This window comes from Hyperoodon ampullatus (assembly GCF_949752795.1).
Source record: "Hyperoodon ampullatus genome assembly, chromosome: 13".
NCBI classification, from domain to species: Eukaryota; Metazoa; Chordata; class Mammalia; order Artiodactyla; family Ziphiidae; genus Hyperoodon; species Hyperoodon ampullatus.
Genome location: NC_136926.1, coordinates 30,149,861 through 30,167,912, shown reverse-complemented (window position 1 = coordinate 30,167,912; position 18,052 = coordinate 30,149,861). Strand labels below are relative to the sequence as shown.

General features: G+C 38.9%; 1 protein-coding gene across 4 annotated transcripts in view; it reads right to left on the bottom strand.

The window, feature by feature from the left end:
• PIEZO2 (piezo type mechanosensitive ion channel component 2) overlaps positions 1-18,052 on the bottom strand; it is a gene marked incomplete at its 5' end in the record, with an annotated part of 352,743 nt that overhangs the window by 126,206 nt on the left and 208,485 nt on the right. For all 4 annotated transcript variants that reach the window (XM_079717696.1, XM_079717698.1, XM_079717697.1 and 1 more), the window contains 2 exons: positions 15,133-15,346; positions 16,603-16,813. In XM_079717696.1, the coding sequence (XP_079573822.1) occupies positions 15,133-15,346; positions 16,603-16,813 (425 nt within the window). The remainder of the gene's footprint in view (positions 1-15,132; positions 15,347-16,602; positions 16,814-18,052) is intronic.

Sequence of the window (18,052 nt, the reverse complement as noted above, 5' to 3'; positions counted from 1 at the left end):
TTTCTCAGGTTCATGTCATAGGAAATGGCCACAACTTTCCACAAAGTGTCCCTGTAATGTGGTCCAACAAAAATTATAAGCTGAATGGACCATTCTTGGGAATTTTCTATTTTAGGGAAACACAAATATATTTTAATGAACATGTATCATGGAAATATAGCTCAAAGTAATTTTAAAGAAAGACAAAGGTTATCTTTGTGAAAAAAAATCCTCTTCCATCAATAAATGTCTAATAAATAAATTGTCTATTTGCCCTAAAACAATTTTTATTTATGTTTGCTGTCATAGAAAAAAATTAATATACAATTCACTCTTTTATGTCATGCATGTTAGTGTGGATGGGGTTAAAAGGTTTAGAAGAGTGAAATACTGGCTTAGTGGTCACGTTAACCAGTTCCAAACCCAATGAATCATGGAATGGATGTTAGAACTGGTTTGTTTGTTTGTTTGTTTTTTAATTCAGGGAAGCAGTTATCAGGAAGGTGAGCACAACAATTTTTCATTAATATTAACACACAAAGTAACAATAATAAGAACTTCAGATTTCTTGTCAGACACAATGCAAGTGAGAAGACAGTGCGGCAACATCTTTCAGGTAGTGAAATAAAAGTTGTTACCCTAGAATTCTATATCCAGCAAAACTATCACCAGTAGACCTGCACTACAAAAAAAAATGTGAAAAAAATTCTTTTACACAGAAGAAAAATAATAAAGATGGAAATGTGGACATGTGGAAGAACATGAGAAATAATACCTGAGTAAATATGTATTTTTTATTAATTAAAAACCCTTAAAATATAATTGACCCCTTTAAACAAATATAATAATAGTGTAGTATAAAAGTAAAATGTATGATAACAATGGTACAAATTCTAGGAAGGGAAAGATTGCATTTTATCATTGAACAGTTCTTATATTATACAAAGGTAGTATAATATCACTTAAATTTGAATTATTGATGCCCTAAAGCAACCACCAATTTACCAAAACAGAGTTGACTACTAAGTCAACAAAAGAGGTAAAATGGAATCATAAGAAATTTTAATTTATATAGAAAAAGAGAGGAAGAAAGAATAAATAGGAAAAAAGAAGAAAATAGAGAGATGATAGATCTCAACTTAAAAATATTAATAGTTATATTAAATGTAAGCGATCTAAATATCTCCAATTAAAAGGCAGAGATTGGACAACAAGGAAGATGATGGAATAGAAAGCACCAGGATCTGTCTTCTGATCCAGACAACAATTGTACCTGCAGAAACTATCTAAAGTAACTATTTTGGAGCTCTGGAGTTTACTTAAAGGCTTGAAGTTTCCAGAGAAAAGCCTGGCTGTTAATAACAGTTAATATTGGTCAAATTCAGCCTTCAGTGTGGCAACAGGTCCCCACTCCCCATGCTCTAGCCCCATGAGAGGCAGCAGTGGGAATGGCAACCTGCATTCATGGTGTGGCTTGGTGGAGCTGGGATGGGCAATAAGCACCTTGTCCTCTAAATACTGGGGTTTGTATTTGAATTGCAGATTGCTGCTTATGGTGACTGAAGTGCAGGTACAAAAGCTGGTCATCAGTGTTTCAACGGACTGAAACAGCTTCCAGGGGATTTAAAGGAGCCACATCTTTTTTTGGGGGGTGGTGGTGAGGGCACGTTCAAGAACAACTGTGTATATGGAGGAATTCAGAAAACTGTCATAAATGCCCAGGAAAAGATGTAGACTCAGAAAAGAAAGGGGAAGACTTTAAGCTTTCACTTCAGGTTGATCCCCAGTCAAGACTCTACAACAATTTTTTAAAAACTGAGGCAAACCTTGGGTCTGATTTCCGGAGTTAATACATTATAAAACTCAAATATCCAGTTTTCAACAAAATATCATAAGGTATACAAAAAAATCAGGTAAATATGACCTAGTCAAAGGAAAAGAAATTACAAACAGTGGTTTATTAGCGCAGTGGTTAAGAATCTGCCTGCCAATGAAGGGGACATGGGTTCCAGCCCTGGTCCGGGAAGATCCCACATGCTGCGGAGCAACTAAGCCCATGTGCCACAACTACTGAGCCTGCACTCTGGAGCCCGTGAGTCACAACTACTGAGCCTGTGTGCCACAACTACTGAAGCCCACGCACCTAGAGCCCATGCTCCACAACAAGAGAAATCACTGCAATGAGAAGCCCACGCACTGCAACGAGGAGTAGCCTCCGCTCGCTGCAACTGGAGAAAGCCCGTGCACAGCAACCAAGACCCAATGCAGCCAAAAATAAAATAAATAAATTTCTAAAAAAGAATGAAGTAGAGTGAACAGAGCCTAAGAGACCTGTGGGACACCACCCAGTAGAACAACAAATGCATTGTGAGGAGTCCCAGAAGGGGAAGAGAAAGGGAAAGGGGCAGAAAGAATATCTGAAGAAATAATGGCTGAAAATTTCCCAAAAGCGACAAAAGACATGAATCTTCAAGAAGCTTATAAACTCAAAAAGATGCCCACTGAGACAAATTAGAATCAAACTATTGAAAGTCAAAGAAAGAATCTTGAAAGCAGCAACAGAGAAGCAATTTGTCACATACATGTAATCCTCAGTCAGATTATCAGCTAATTTCTCATCAGAAACTTTGGAGTCCAGAAGGCAGTGGCCTGATATATTCAAAGTACTAAAAGAAAACAGCTGTCAACCAGGAATTCTATATCTGGCAAAACCATCCTTCAAAAATGCAGGAGAAATTAAGACATTCCCAGATAAACAAAAGTTGAGGGAGTTTATGATCACAAGATCTGCCCTGCAAGAAATGCTGAAGGGAGTCCTGCAAGTGAAATAAAAGGATACTAGACAGTAACATGAAGAAATAAAGACCTCAGTAAATGTAAGTACAAGGGCAATTATAAAAGCTAGTAGTATTGTAATTTTGGTTTTTAAATCCACTTTTTAAAATTTCTACATGATTTAAAAGGCAAATTCATTTAAAAAATTATTCTTTCAAGACCACATGGAACATTAACCAAAATAGACCACATTCTGGACTACAGAACAAATGATATTCTCTGACAACAACAGAAGTAAATTAAATCCAAAGAGAAATATCTCTGAAAAATCCCCAAATGTTTGGAAACCAAATACATATATAAATAGCCAATGGATCAAGGAGGAAACTCAAATGGAAATTAAAACATATTTTGAACTGAATTAAAAATGAAACATACCATATCAAAATTTGTAGGATGCTACTAATGTAGTATTTAAGTGGAAATTTAGACTTAAATTTAATTGTTTCTAAACACCTAGATTAGAAAAGAGCTCAAATCTTCATTGAGCTCATTGAGCTCAAAGCTCAAATGACTTCAATTTCCTTCTTTAGAATAATGACAGAAAAGAGACATAAAAAGAAGAGTAAATTAAATCCAAATTTTAATTTAATTTAATTAAGTCAAATAAACACAAAGGAAGAAGAGAAAGGAAATTAAATCTGAGCTGAAATCAATCAACAGAGAAAAACAAGGCCTAGTTCTTTGAGAAGATGATAAATTGATAACCTTTAGCTGGACTGAATGGGAAAAAAATAAAGAAGGTACAAATTACTAATCTCTGGAATAAATTAAATAACATCATTACTGATTCTACAGATATTCAAAAGGAAATAAGTAAATATTATTGACAACATTATGCCAATAAATTTGACATCTTCCACGCAAAGGCAAATTCCTTGAAAGGCACAAACTACGAAAACTCATTCAAGTAGAAATAACCTGAGAAGTCTTATATTTATTAAAGAAATTGAATTTGTGCTTAAAAACTTTCCCATAAAGAAAACTTCAAGCTCATATAGTTTCACAAGTGAATTCTTTCAAAAACTTAAAGAAGAAATAATACAAATTCTAAAACAACTCTTCCAGATCACTGAAAAGCAGGAAATATTTGAAATACCTGAATCATTACTCCATACCAAAACCAATGACAACCCAATGAAAGAAAACTACTAGCCATTATCTATTATGAACACAGATGAGAGAATTCTAAACAAAATTTTATCAATTCAAACTTAACAATATATAAAAAGGGTAATATCCCTTGACCAAATGAAATTTATCCTAGGAATACCAGGGTGGTTTAATAATCAAAAATCAATTCACCATATTAACAGACTAGAAAAGAATAAAAAAGATCTCAATAGATACAGAAAAAGCATTTGACAAAATTTAATATCAATTGTGGATTAAAACTCAGCAAACTAAGAATAGATGGGGATTTCTGTCAACCTAATAAAAAAAAACCTATGAAAAACCTATACCTATGAAAAACCTACTACCAATATCATATTTAATGATGAAAAACCAAAGACTTTTCCCCAAAGGGGAGAACATGACAGAATAACCATTCTTCCTTATTAATTCAACACTGAACTGGAGTTTTAGCAAGTGTGATAAGAAAAGTAAAAGATATCCAGATAGAAAAGAATGAAGGTAAACTATTTTTATTCATAGATGACATGGCCATCTATGTAGAAAACATGATGGAATCTATAAAAGATCTTGTAGAATCAATACACGTGTTTGGTATGGTGTCAGAATACAAGATCAGTATACAAAAATTAATTGTATTTTTATGTACTATGAGTAAAAATCAGAAATAAAAACTACCATTTACAAAGGCATTAAAATTATTAAATACTTAAGGGATAACTCTGACAACAGATGTGCAATACCTGTGATAAAAATTTAAAAGTACTGCTGAGAGAAATTTGAAAACCTAAATAAATGGAGAGATATACCATACTCATGTATCAGAAGACCTGATACTACCCAAACCGTCATACAGATTCAATACAATCCCAAACAAAATCCCAGCAGGCTTTGCTGTAGACATTGACAAAGTGATTTAAAATCCATATGGAAACATAAAGGGCTTAGAATAGCCTAAACAACTTCAAACGTTAAAAAAAAGAAAGACTAACATTACTTACGTTCAAGACTTATTACCAAGCTACAAGTAATCAAGAGAGTTACATAAAGATGAATAGATCAATGGTACAGAATAGTCTATATATAAACCCAACCACATGCAAATAGACACTTGATTTTTAACAGGTGCAAAAGAAAGGACAGATATTTCAAAAATGATTCCGAACTATTTGACATCAAAGACAAAACAAACTAAAACTTCTAGAAGAGAACAAAAAAGAAACCTCTGTGAATTTGGGCTTGGCAAATATTTCTTAACTACCACACCAGAAGCGTGATTCACAAAAGAACGACTATGAAGTGTACTTCATCAAAACTAAAGACTCAGCTCTTGCAAAGACACTAGTAAGAGAACGATAGTCCATAGACTGGGGAAATATTTGCAAAAACATATACCTGACAAATGATTTGTATCCTGATTTTCTAAACAACTCTCAGAACACAACTGTAAGAAAACAAAGATGATTTTTAAAAATGGGTAAAGTATTTTAACAGACACTTCATCAAAAAGATATATGAGCATAAAATCAGCTCATGAAAAAATTCTCAGCCTCACTAGTCATTAGGGAAATGCATTAAATTAAAACCGCAATGAATTGCCTCTACACAACAATGAGAATGCCTGAAATTTAAGAAGACTGACTATACTAAGAGAGGATGAAAAAGAAATGAACCCTCACACTGCAACATGGCTAAATCTCAAAACAACTAGGCATAGGGAAAGAAATCAGACCTGCCTCCCACCCCAACCCAGGCTAATAATAATATCAACAATAATAATAACAATAGTAACATTAAAAAGTATATACTATATGATTCCATTTATATAAAATCCTAGAAAATGTAATCTAATCGAGTTAGAGATAGCCATCAGTGGTTACCTGGGGATGGGATGGGAGGAGGCTGAGGGCAGGAGAGATTAAAAGGGGATGAGAAGGGACTTTCCTGGTGGTCCAGTGGTTAAGACACCACCTTCCCATGCAGGGGGTGCGGGTTCAATCCCTGGTTGGGGAACTAAGGTCCCACATCCCGTGGGGTGCAGCCAAGATTATTTTTTAATAAATAAATAATCTTTAAAGTTAACATATATTAAAAAAAGGGGGCATGATGAGGAAACTCTTGGGATGGATGGGTGTGTTCATTACCTTGATCGTGGTGATGTTTCACAGGTATGTTTACGTCAAAACTGATCAAATTGTATCCTTTAAATATATACAGTTTATTTCATATCAATTATACCTCATGAAGGTTGTTAAGAAAAACAATTATACTACTTCCACCAAAAATGAGTAACTAGCAAGTTTATGAAAACCTTTGTCAAATTTTCTCAGAAAAAAGCTTCTTTAGAAGAAACTCTGAAGAGAAAAATCAACGCCTCTTGGTTCCCATTTCCAGAGCTAATCTCTTATCCTTGAGTCAGAGTTGCTTAGAACTAAAATGAAGATAACAACAGCTGAAGATACTGCATAAGTAACATTCTGAACTTCAGAAAGCCAAGCCGTTATGAGGTAACATCGTTCAGCATATTTATCCTCAAAATACTTTGCAAGTCAGCCAAATCGGCTTATCTACAGTGTAAAAAATTAATGAGGTGTTACTGCATTGAATTAAAATCCAGACCATGAATGAGAATCTTAGCTCTAATAAACAAGATGATCACACTTTCCAATAAACATTTGATAGCAGAATAATTGTTTTATTCCAAAATGCCCTTTCTCAAAAGATCACTTTAATTTTTCATCAGCTGTTATCTTAACTTGAAGGAATAGTCCTTCTTCCCACCACAAGAAATTCTACCATTTTTAATTTGCTATTAATTTTTAAGGTTGAAAGCACCTAAATGTACCATCCAGAGATAGTTTGTAATATGCTCATTAATACTAATCATTTGGAGCAAATTTAGAAAAAATACAACCGCCAACTATGCTTAATCTCTATTCCTCTTCATATTTTGATAGACTAAATGTAAAACGAGTCATTTTTTTACTTGGCAAGGTTCACTGGACCCCACTTTATCCTTGAGAGCAGGGACAGCACTTGGGCAGAAGGTCCTGACCTATGGTGACCTGTGCAGGTGAGCTGCTCTGCAGAAATGAAGGCTCCAGAATGAGCCTGACCTGTCAGGTCAGCCAGGGCACCCAGGTCCCACAGAGGACAGGGTGGATCCTCCCTGAAAACCAGACAGAGACCGTTCCTGGTAGACGCCCTCAACAGCAAAGGTGAGACACAGGTAGTCAAGGCTGGAATTCTGGAAGGCCAGGTTGGGAGGTTTCAGGTTCTGGTTGGACAGACGTCCAGTACCAAGGGTCGTCTGCCTGGTGAGAGGCAGTAGCTGCTTTGTACACAATGCCAGGTGTCACCCTGGGATCCTGGGTCAACACCACACCCACTTACGGCCCCAGGTGACCAAGAGGTTGTGGGGAATTGCCCAAACGGACTCAGGGGTTCAAGTATTTACTTTCTACTGATTTTCCATTTATCTGTGGAAAGGCAATTCATGTCTCTTGGCTCCTATTTTTTGCCTTTTAGATGAACTGGGTCTAACACCTGTCACTTAATCATAAGAATCTTTCCAAAAGGAAACCAAAAGTTTGGTTACTGTTACATCACCTACCGACTGCCATTGATTATGGGTGCCATCGTTAACAAAAAGAGAAAGTGTTAACCAGTGGGTCTATTTATATTCTTCAGCATTAAGATGACCCGTTTGACATTAATTATCCCCACACTGGACCGCCTTCAGATGAGGTTCTTGCCAACTGGCCTCCATTAAGAACCGTTTCGTCTTTCTGTGCTGTCTGTGTTACCAAAGCTCAGACGGCTCTAATGAGAGGCAACACTGGGCCATCCTGGTGAGGCTGCAAACACGCTTAAACAACGTGGATTAGACAGCCACTTACAAAGCCAACTGCAGCCAACGTCACCCAAGGGCTGACTGCCTTGTGTCACTTTCTAGAGGACCCACTGGCCCCTCCAAACTAGAAGCCAGAGACATACAGCATCGGGGCTGTTATGACTCCTGACATATTATTGATATTTTTATGACTAGTATAAAAATAGGATAAATATAATAAATACTACTGTACTTTTCATGTTTGTTTTTTCACATTTTCCTCATTTGTCACAGAATAGTTAAACAGTGATGCTGGAGTTTGAGGCTTTGCTTTTTCTCTCTTACATTGTTTTAACACTGGAATAAACATAGGTTTTTCCTTCACTAAACATAATGCATTTTCTTATCATGATTTATTGAAATAGGACATGGAAAGGGCAACATCGGACAAATTGTTGTGTATTTATTTAATAGGAAATGCTGCCTCCATAGGGAATGACCCGAGAATCTCTCCCATTCCTTCCCACAATTCTCGTTCATTTTCAAATTGCACAACTTAAGGTGAAAAAAGCAGCAAAACAACAAAATGAATTTGAGCAAAGAAATCCAACCCGTGACTCCTGTGACTGCTGTAGAGCAAGTTCAGAGTTGGAATGAAAGCCAGTAAGAGGTGATAAGACATGACTTAGAGGTTATTCAGTCACACACCATTTCAGTGCCCACCGCACACGAACATTCACGACTCGGGGTGAGAAGTAAATGTACCGGCTCCATCATTCTCTATGTCATGATAAGAAAACAGTAGACGTTTGACTCTCCTGCCAAGCCCTCCACCCTGGCCCACGTCAGAACTTTCACCTGTATTGTCCAGATAATTGAAGGTGAGAAAACAAAGACCCTGCCTTTGGTCCAGGACTGTTTTTAGATGAGTTCACCTCAGAATTGCTTGCGGTGTCATCTTCACAAGGAAACAGTCAACAGTGAGCTGACAAACTGTTAAAACTGGCTTTTCGTGAAGTCATCGATGAGTAGACGTTTGTTTACAGCATTCAGTGCATTTCTGCTCACGTTCAGGGACACTGCAGAGCAAGTCAGGTCCACCTGCCTTTGTCCCGTCCTCCACCCAGCGCACCTCCCGCACTTTCGGTGCAGAAAACCCACAGGACACAAGCTGGCTGGGACTTGTGGCTTCATCAGTCTGGCCAACCTCACAAGGAGGAACACAGGTGAGGACTCTGAACACCAGCCCAACACCTTGATCCTTGCCTCCTTGCCTTCAAAAAATAAGGTGTTTCCTGTCTACAGAAATTCCCCAGGAAACACAAAGCCTTTGGAAGGGGCCACCCTTGGGACTAGCTAAGCCAAATTTTGTTTAGTCTGCCATTTTTCTTAGGGAGACCTGCCAGAGTAAGTTGGGATTGGGCTCTATTCCATTAAACAAACTGTGTTGAGTGGTATATTATCTGTCTTATATAAGTTATGTGGATTCGTTTTAAAGCTTTATTTTGCTGGATCAACTTCACAAGAAGGGGCACTACATTTTTTATGGTTATAACCATATAAAACCATACGCTCCAGCATTTCAGAATCCTACTTTCACTCCACCTTACCTTCCCATAGGTACTCTCATAACTATCAAAAAAGAGCCCTGAATTTTGTTTTGGAAAATACGGTCATGCCAGGTCTGTGCACAAATGGGAGGGAATCACTAACTCTCCTCCCCAGGCAGCCCTCCTCCCTGCCTCTCCTCCACATCCTCCTGGGTCTCCAGTTCACCCCGTCCATTGCTGGTCCCTGCCCACCTTCTCTACGTGCTTCCCTGGCTAGAATGATGGAGAAACTTCCCCCAGGTGCGGGTGGAGTTGGAAGGAAGCATATGATCTCTTGGGGCCCTTGGGCTGAAAGAAGACATCACTCTAGAAAAACACGAGCCCACAGAGGTGTGCCCCATGCAGGTGTGGGATTTGAGGTCACAACACCTGCATGCAGACCAGTGGAGTAGCATCGTGTGGGCTCAGGACCGGGGAAACCTCCAGACCCTCCCACAGGGCAGAGCACTAACCAGCCCCGTGGAGGCTCCTTTACAACTGAGGGACCGTGGGTTTGCTTCTTGGTCATCATGAGTTTTACCTAAATTTACAAGTAACCTGGGTGCTCATTACAATGTCACTCAAGAGGGCAAAATGAGTAATCTTAATCTCCCTGGTCAGAAATCAGGGACTGACTACACTATAACATAGCTACACAATCAAACACAATCAACCACTTTGCAGGCTATGAAAATCACACTTTAGAAGAACATTTCATAACATGGGGAGATACAGAACTTGCATAAAGCAAGTTATAAAACAGCATGTGCATCACGATTCAAAGTTTGTTTTTAAAAAACACATATATGCATAGGAAAAATACTGGAAGAATACAGACCAAAAATGAACAGTATTTTGGGGAGTTAGGATTATATTTTTTTCAAGTGTTTTTCCTGATTCTTTATTATATTTTTCCAAATAATCACCAACAAGCATGTATTATACTAACGATAAATCAATTCAATATTTCTAAAAATAAAGATAGTTCTCACCAGAAAGCCTATTTGAAAGCTTACAAGAAGATAAAAACAACTTGGATTGTTTTGAGTAGAGCCACATCCGAACCTGGACACATGAGCTGGAGTCTCTGTGGTTATGAAATTTGGAATAAATGCCTACGCAAGATGACTTTTTTTTTCTGCTTGTTTCCAGTTTGTTTTCTTCCAACTCAGAATTCGTTGGTGGAAAGCAATGCATTGAAATTATGCCTTAAGAAAAAGCTATTGTTTAAAATATGTAAATTTTCAAGCTTTCAAGGGCTAAAAGGCAATGTCCTATTGTCACCAAGTAAATGGGGGGAAGACTCTTCAATAAGGCAGTATATATACGTATATATGATACATATATACATGCACATACATGTATATATGTATATATATAAATGTGTGTATATTGCATTGCTTAGCTCAAACTATCTATCTGATAAGCAACCCAACTTCTAATGACTCTATGAGATTATAGCAATGAAGCTTTTAAACTTTTTCAAGGTAATTATCTTCAAAATGTCTATAATAACTTATAGTCATAATTTTGAGACAATCCAAATGCAAATAAATATGGTAAGTTGTTACACTATTAGGACTGCTATTATCCACACCATATGTTGGCAAGCCTGGTTCACCACCTGTTTGGATAGGACTTGTGAGCTAATAATGGTTTTTACATTTTTAAGTGGTTGGGAAAAATCAAAAGAAAAATAATATTTCATGAAATGTGAAAATAGTTTGAAATCCAAAGTTCGGTGTCCACGAAGTTTTGCTGGAACCCAGCCACACACATTCTTTAAAATCTCATCCAGAGCTGCTTTTGCAATGAAACAGCTTCTTGGAAGAATTACGGCAGAGACCGTAGGCCTGCAAAGTCAAAAATATTTACAGTACTAACTGATCCTGTACAGAAAAAGTGTTTTCAAAGTGGTTCTGAATATTCTTTGTATTTCCTATCATCAGTCTCTAGATAGCAGAAAAGATTCTTAAATTGGGGGGTGTGGGGAGACTAAGGCCCCACAGAAGATATTTACGTTTCCAACTAAACCATCCCTAAAAGTCAGCCCTTCCAAAAGTACAAAACTTTTTTCTACATGTGTTCAATAAACCAAAAATTAAATGTCTAGAAGAAACTGAAATATTCATTTAATCTAGAACTAATGTCTGTACTGAAATTTCGCATTTATTCACTCTTGCCTAAAATAAATATCATGTAAATCTGTACCACAAAAAGAGCTTCGCAGTTTTCCCCCAGCTTTATTGAGGTACAACTGACATATGAAATTGTAATACATTTAAAGTGGATAGCATGATGATTTGATATAAGTATACATTGTGAAATGTAGTACCTAAGTCAAGTTAACTAACAATCAGTCACCTCACAGTTACTTTTTCTTTTCCTTTCTTTTTTTTTTTTTCTTGGTAAGAATGCTTAAGATCTACTCTCTTAGCAAATTTCAATACAATGTTATTACAATACAGTGTGATTAACCTGCTGTTCATAGATCCTCAGAATTTACTAATCTTATACCTGAAAGTTTGTACCTTTTACCCACCCCTCCCTATTTCCCTCACACCCCAGCCCCTGGCAACCACCACTCCACTCTCTGTTTCTATAAGTTTGACTTTTGTTTAGATTCCACATATAGGGTGAGATCATACAGTATTTGTCTTTCTCTGTCTGACTTATTTCACTCAGCATAATGCCCTCCAGGTCCACCCACATTGTTGCAAATGGCAGGACTTCCTTCTTTTTTATGGCCGAGTAATATTCCTTACATGTTTATACCAAGCTTTCTTTATCCATCAGTCCATCAATAAGCACCTAGGTTATTGTCTTGTCTCCTCCGTGTTCTGTGTCTATGTAACATTCTTCTCTTTTTAGACGGAATTATGCTTGTTACACCTCCAGGTTAAGCCAACTGGATTTAGAATTAGGCAGACTGTGTGTGTGTGTGTGTGTGTGTGTGTGTGTGTGTGTGTGTGTGTGTGTTGGGTATATCTTTTTTATCTGACTATAAGTGGTTTTAGGACTTGACTCACTTTTTTTTTAGCATTGTACAGAGATAGCCACAAACTAGCTTGTAAGTACTGTGAGTAAGGAGAGTGGGTCACACACACACATGTGCACACACTCCCCGCTTCTTCACATTTACTGTCACATGAAAACCATCTTAGGATCTCCTGGAAGATGGATGAAATCTCTATTGTCCGCGTGATAACATTATTCACGTTCCTTTAAAATGCAGATATCTCATTTCAACAAGAAGACGAAAAGCACCTGCACCACCTTGCTGGGCGCATGGAGAGAATCCTCACACTGTTCTCACCAAACCCACGATTCTCTCCTGCCACTTCTGTTCCCCTTTCTTTATTTCTGGAACTTTCCATTCTGGACTTTTCCACAGAAAAATCAAAGTTAAAATAGGACAATGGATAACCCCATGCCAACCACCTAGTTTAGATCATTTTATTTATTTTTCTCCCCTTCTCTTTCTATCTCCCTCTGTGAGTCTGTGGGTCTCTCCCACAATGGTTGCTAAACCAGTAGGAAGTCGCAGACGTCCCTAAAGAATTCACCATGTATGTCCTAAATTAACATTTTCTTGGATATCCACATACAAATCACACACCTAAGAATTAACAGGAATTCTATACTATCAGCTAATAACCAGTGACTATTGAAATTTCCCCATTTAACCTCAGAATGCCTCATAGAGATTTGTCATTGAACAAGGGTGTAATCCAGGGTCAGGCTTCCCATCTGTCTGTGAGGTATCCTCACTTCTCTTTAAACTAGAACAGTCCCTGCCCAACTCCGTCCACATACATTTCTTTTTCAGGATGCTGATTTTTGAAGAGACCAGATCGTTTCCCTTACAGGTTGTACATTCTGGACTTTGATGATCGCTTTCCTGTGGTGTCATTTATTTATTTATTTATTTATGTTTTTATTGGAGTATAATTGCTTTACAATGGTGTGTTCGTTTCTGCTTTATAACAAAGTGAATCAGTTATACATATACATATATCCCCATATATCTTCCCTCTTGCGTTTCCCTCCCTCCCACCCTCCCTATCCCACCCCTCTAGGTGGTCACAAAGCACGGAGCTGATCTCCCTGTGCTATGCGACTGCTTCCCACTAGCTATTTTACATTTGGTAGTGTACGTATGTCCATATATACACTACCACTCTCTCACTTTGTCCCAGCTCACCCTTCCCCCTCCCCATGTCCTCAAGTCTATTCTCTAGTAGGTCTGCATCTTTATTCCGGTCTTGCCCCTAGGTTCTTTATGACCTTTTTTTCTTTTTTTTTAGATTCCAAATATATGTGTTAGCATATGGTATTTGTTTTTCTCTTTCTGACTTACTTCACTCTGTATGACAAACTCTAGGTCCATCCACCTCACCACAAATAACTCAATTTTGTTTCTTTTTATGGCTGAGAAATATTCCATTGTATATAAGTCCCATATCTTCTTTATCCATTCCTGTGTCGATGGACACTTAGGTTGCTTCCATGTCCTGGCTATTGTAAATAGAGCTGCAATGAACATTGTGGTACATGACTCTTTTTGAATTATGGTTTTCTCAGGGTATATGCCCAGTAGTGGGATTGCTGGGTCATATGGTAGTTCTATTTTTAGTTTTTTAAGGAACCTCCATACTGTTCTCCATAGTGGCTGTGTCAATTTACATTCCCACCAACGGTGTATGAGGGTTCCCTTTTCTCCCTGTGGAGTCATTTAAATCATATTTCTATCCTTTATATTTTCTGTAAAGCGAAAGTTAGGTCTAAAGGTTTAACAATATGATGCCATATTCCCCACAATGCATCAAGCCTAGAAGTCTGAAATGTCAAGGGATCCCACCTTGGTAATGTTAGTTTGGATCAATTGGTAAAGGTGTTGACCACCATTGGAAAGGTCTTTTCCCTTTGTAATTAGCAAATAATAATCAGTGAGGTTATACTCCATCATTGTTGCAAACAGCCTTCATCCCAGCAACCTCTTTAAGTCATGGTTTCAGTTTGCAAATAGATCTAAGTATTTCATTAAAAATTGATTGATAAATGGTAATTTTCTAATTCTAGTATTCCTTTCCCTTTCATTAGCTGGTGTAATCCTGTCAAGAAGAATTTTCCCTCATTAACTGAGAATGGCCTGGAGTTCCTTCTAAAAAGTCAAAGTAAATGCTGGGTTCTTTACCTTTAATTCCCATTTCATAGTAAGAATTTGGGATAGTAATCACTGACAACTGAAGCAAATTAGATATTTCTCTCTCTGTCTCCCTGTCTCTCTCTCTCATACACACACACACATCATGGACTCATGCATTTTTACTTTTACATTTTTATAATCATTTAGTTCTTTTCGATGCTCAGTTTGTCCTCTGTTTGTCCTTAAGAGCTCCTTACAGCTGATGCTCTGACGTGTCCTTATTATCCTTTGCTGTAAAATGTTCTTCCTGGGTCTCTTTCCACGGCTGAGACCACGTCTGTCCTTTGCTACAAACAGCAGCTTCCCCTCCCCGCCGTGTCCCAGCAGCACCTCCATCTGAAGCGACACCTCCTCACTCTAGACAGTGTCGGCCAATACATTCAAGGCAGAGACAGCTTCCCCATCCCCACCAAACCCTGGCTCGACACATATATGGGCATCCAGGAGGACCCCAGCAGATGCACAGTGCCCGGCGGAGTCATAAGGAGGCCCTTCCGAGGGCTCGCGGATTATCTTACTGAACTGTGAAATGTCTAGCAGTTGATTCTTCTTACCTGGCATAGTAGTCGTTGGGAGGGACTGCTTCTTGGAAGAACTGGAACTGGTACAAATACAGTCCAATCAAGTGTCCCGCAGTGAAAATAGCCAGCAGGACACAGAGACAGCTGAACAGCAAAGGGTCGAAGGTCCGGCACCAGGACCACCAGGTGCACAGACCCAAAAACACAAAGAAGTACACGGACGAGGTCAGAGAGGGCAGCATCATTCCTGAGGAGGGAGAAACGCTAGAGTGAGACACCGTGTAGACGCAGAAACTGTGCGCCTCGCAGGAAACGTCACTATTGGCGATGACGTGAATTTCCTTCCTATGCTTTTAGTACAATTCATCACACTTCATTGATAAAATCAGAATTAATGCTATTCTTATTGTGAAAAAAAAGTCACATGTAAAGTGCAATTTGTAAATATGGGGAAATACCAGATGATGAAGAAACCCTACCTGTGGCGTTGGGGCCCCGCAAACATCCACTTTTCATACCAGTAGAACTTAGCTTATTTACTTGCCTGTTTCCATCTATCTACTTTCCCCCAATTCTTCAGGAATACTGTATGTGCACTCTAACTTTCCCCAATAAATTTTTTAAAATAATGATTTGCTTTTGTTTGTTAACTAGGATTCATAATACTACATTCTGTGGCAGCTAAAGTCTCACTATACCTTTGCCCTGCCTGATGAAATTCGATTTGCACTATCACTAATTAGGGAAATGTAAAACGAGGTAATTCCTTTACAGGTATTTTAAAACTTTGGGGGGAGCAATGACTTCCCATCAAAATCCTGAGTTACATTTCTTGAGAAATACTATTCACTTTTCCATTTTTTAACTTTCCTATGGAAAAACAGTTAAATTGTTTCATCTCATGAAATTTCACTGAAGCAGGATGGAATAAAGTTCACAGTACCTCTGGGGCAACGGGGAAGGGGGCAAAGATGGAGATAATGTTTTTATGGAACAAGCAGCCCTCAGCCAACAGCGAGAGGAAGTGAGCGTCTGTGCTGGAAGATTACAATCTAACTCTGGAAGAAAAATAGTCTATCCTGGAGAGTTACATTAAGATTGCTAATGACTCAATGTAAACAGAAAAGCTTTCAGAAGCACATGTGCAGCTCTGGACGGGACCATGAAAACTGTCCCTTGTCCCAGATCACCATTCACAGGCTCTGAGGGCGGACAACAGTTGTCCGGATCGTCACGTAGAAAATGATGTCACCTAACAGCTATGGAAGAAGACTGCTTTACAGAAGTTAATAGCAACCATCTAAAAACATAAAACCTAGATCTGAACGGGAAAAGCTACATGTGCGTGTTTGGTTTGTACATGTGGCCAAGTTTACAAAAGCTACAGCTACGATTTTGGTGCCACGGAACAGAACTGCTTCCTTCTTTGTTTTCTCTTCAACCCTTCCTTTCATTACTCGCCAGCTCCCTCCTTGTGGTCCACCAGGAGTTGGAGACCCTCACCTGATGAACCCAGTAAAATCGTCACAACAACCTTCCCCGCGGTGGTTATCATGTTGCCAATGAACTCCTTAAGCTTGGAAGCCACAGAGGCCAGCCTGCGGAAGAGTTTTAATTTCGTGCTTTCTTCCAAATCGCCTTCAACACCATCTCTTTCCTCTAAATCCTCTTCATAGATCAGTGCCTCTTCTGGGTCTATTTTTTCTCCTCCAGCCTAAATAAATGAAAAACAGAAAACACTGCAGTCCAGAACTCTGCCTGTCCACCCAACAGATTATATGGTTTGCAATATACGGGCCAGTCAATGAGGTGAATTTCACAAATCAGGAAAAAATGCAGACAACCACTCAACCACGTTAAGCACCCCCAGGTCTCCAGTGGTCCCTGTGTAAAGCCCAAGGAACTTTGATCTTTCCTGAAAAAGTAAACAGGAAGCATCGCTAATCATAGGGTCCCTAACGCTATTTCATCTTACCTACATGAGCTCATTTTTTAAAGGCAGAAGAAGAAACTGTCTATTCATAATGTTAGCTGCTTATGGTTCCTCAAATTTACCGAGTTTGCCACCAAGGTGATGGGAAGTTTGATGAATGTGTCCATGGCTTAAACGGAAAGGATGGGCCAAATCAGCGCTTAGGAAATCCCTTTTCTTTCTGGAGTTTATCTTTGCTCACTATTTTAGTATTTCCTGCCCGTGGGAGGATGAGTGGTCCCAGCTACTTGGCTAAATAAACAGTCGCTTCCTATCTTATCCTTTTAGAGAATCATGCACCAGTCCAATCCCAGGCCAATCAGGACCTCAGGACCATCACTAGAGATTCAGGGAGGAAACACATGTACAGCACATACACATACTTCCATGGATTATTTTTTTTTTAAACATCTTAATTGGAGTATTATTGCTTTACAGTGGTGTGCTAGTTTCTGCTTTATAACAAAGTGAATCAGTCATACATATACATATGTCCCCACATCTCCTCCCTCCTGCATCTCCCTCCCTCCCGCACTCCCCATCCCACCCCTCTAGGTGGTCACGAAGCACCGAGCTGATCTCCCTGTGCTACGCGGCCGCTTCCCCATAGCTATCCATTTTACGTTTGGTAGCGTATATATGTCCATGCCACTCTCTCACTTTGTCCCAGCTTACCCTTCCCCCTCCCCATGGGTTATTTTAAACTGGGTATCCTGTGGGGTCTTTTTGTTTGTTTTGTTTTTAAAGAATACATAAGAGGGGCTTCCCTGGTGGAGCAGTGGTTGAGAGTCCGCCTGCCAATGCAGGGGACACGGGTTCGTGCCCCGGTCCGAGAGGATCCCACATGCTGCGGAGCGGCTGGGCCCGTGAGCCATGGCCGCTGAGCCTGCACATCCAGAGCCTGTGCTCTGCAACAGGAGAGGCCACAACAGTGAGAGGCCCGCGAACCACAAAAAAAAAAGAATACATAAGAATTTTTTG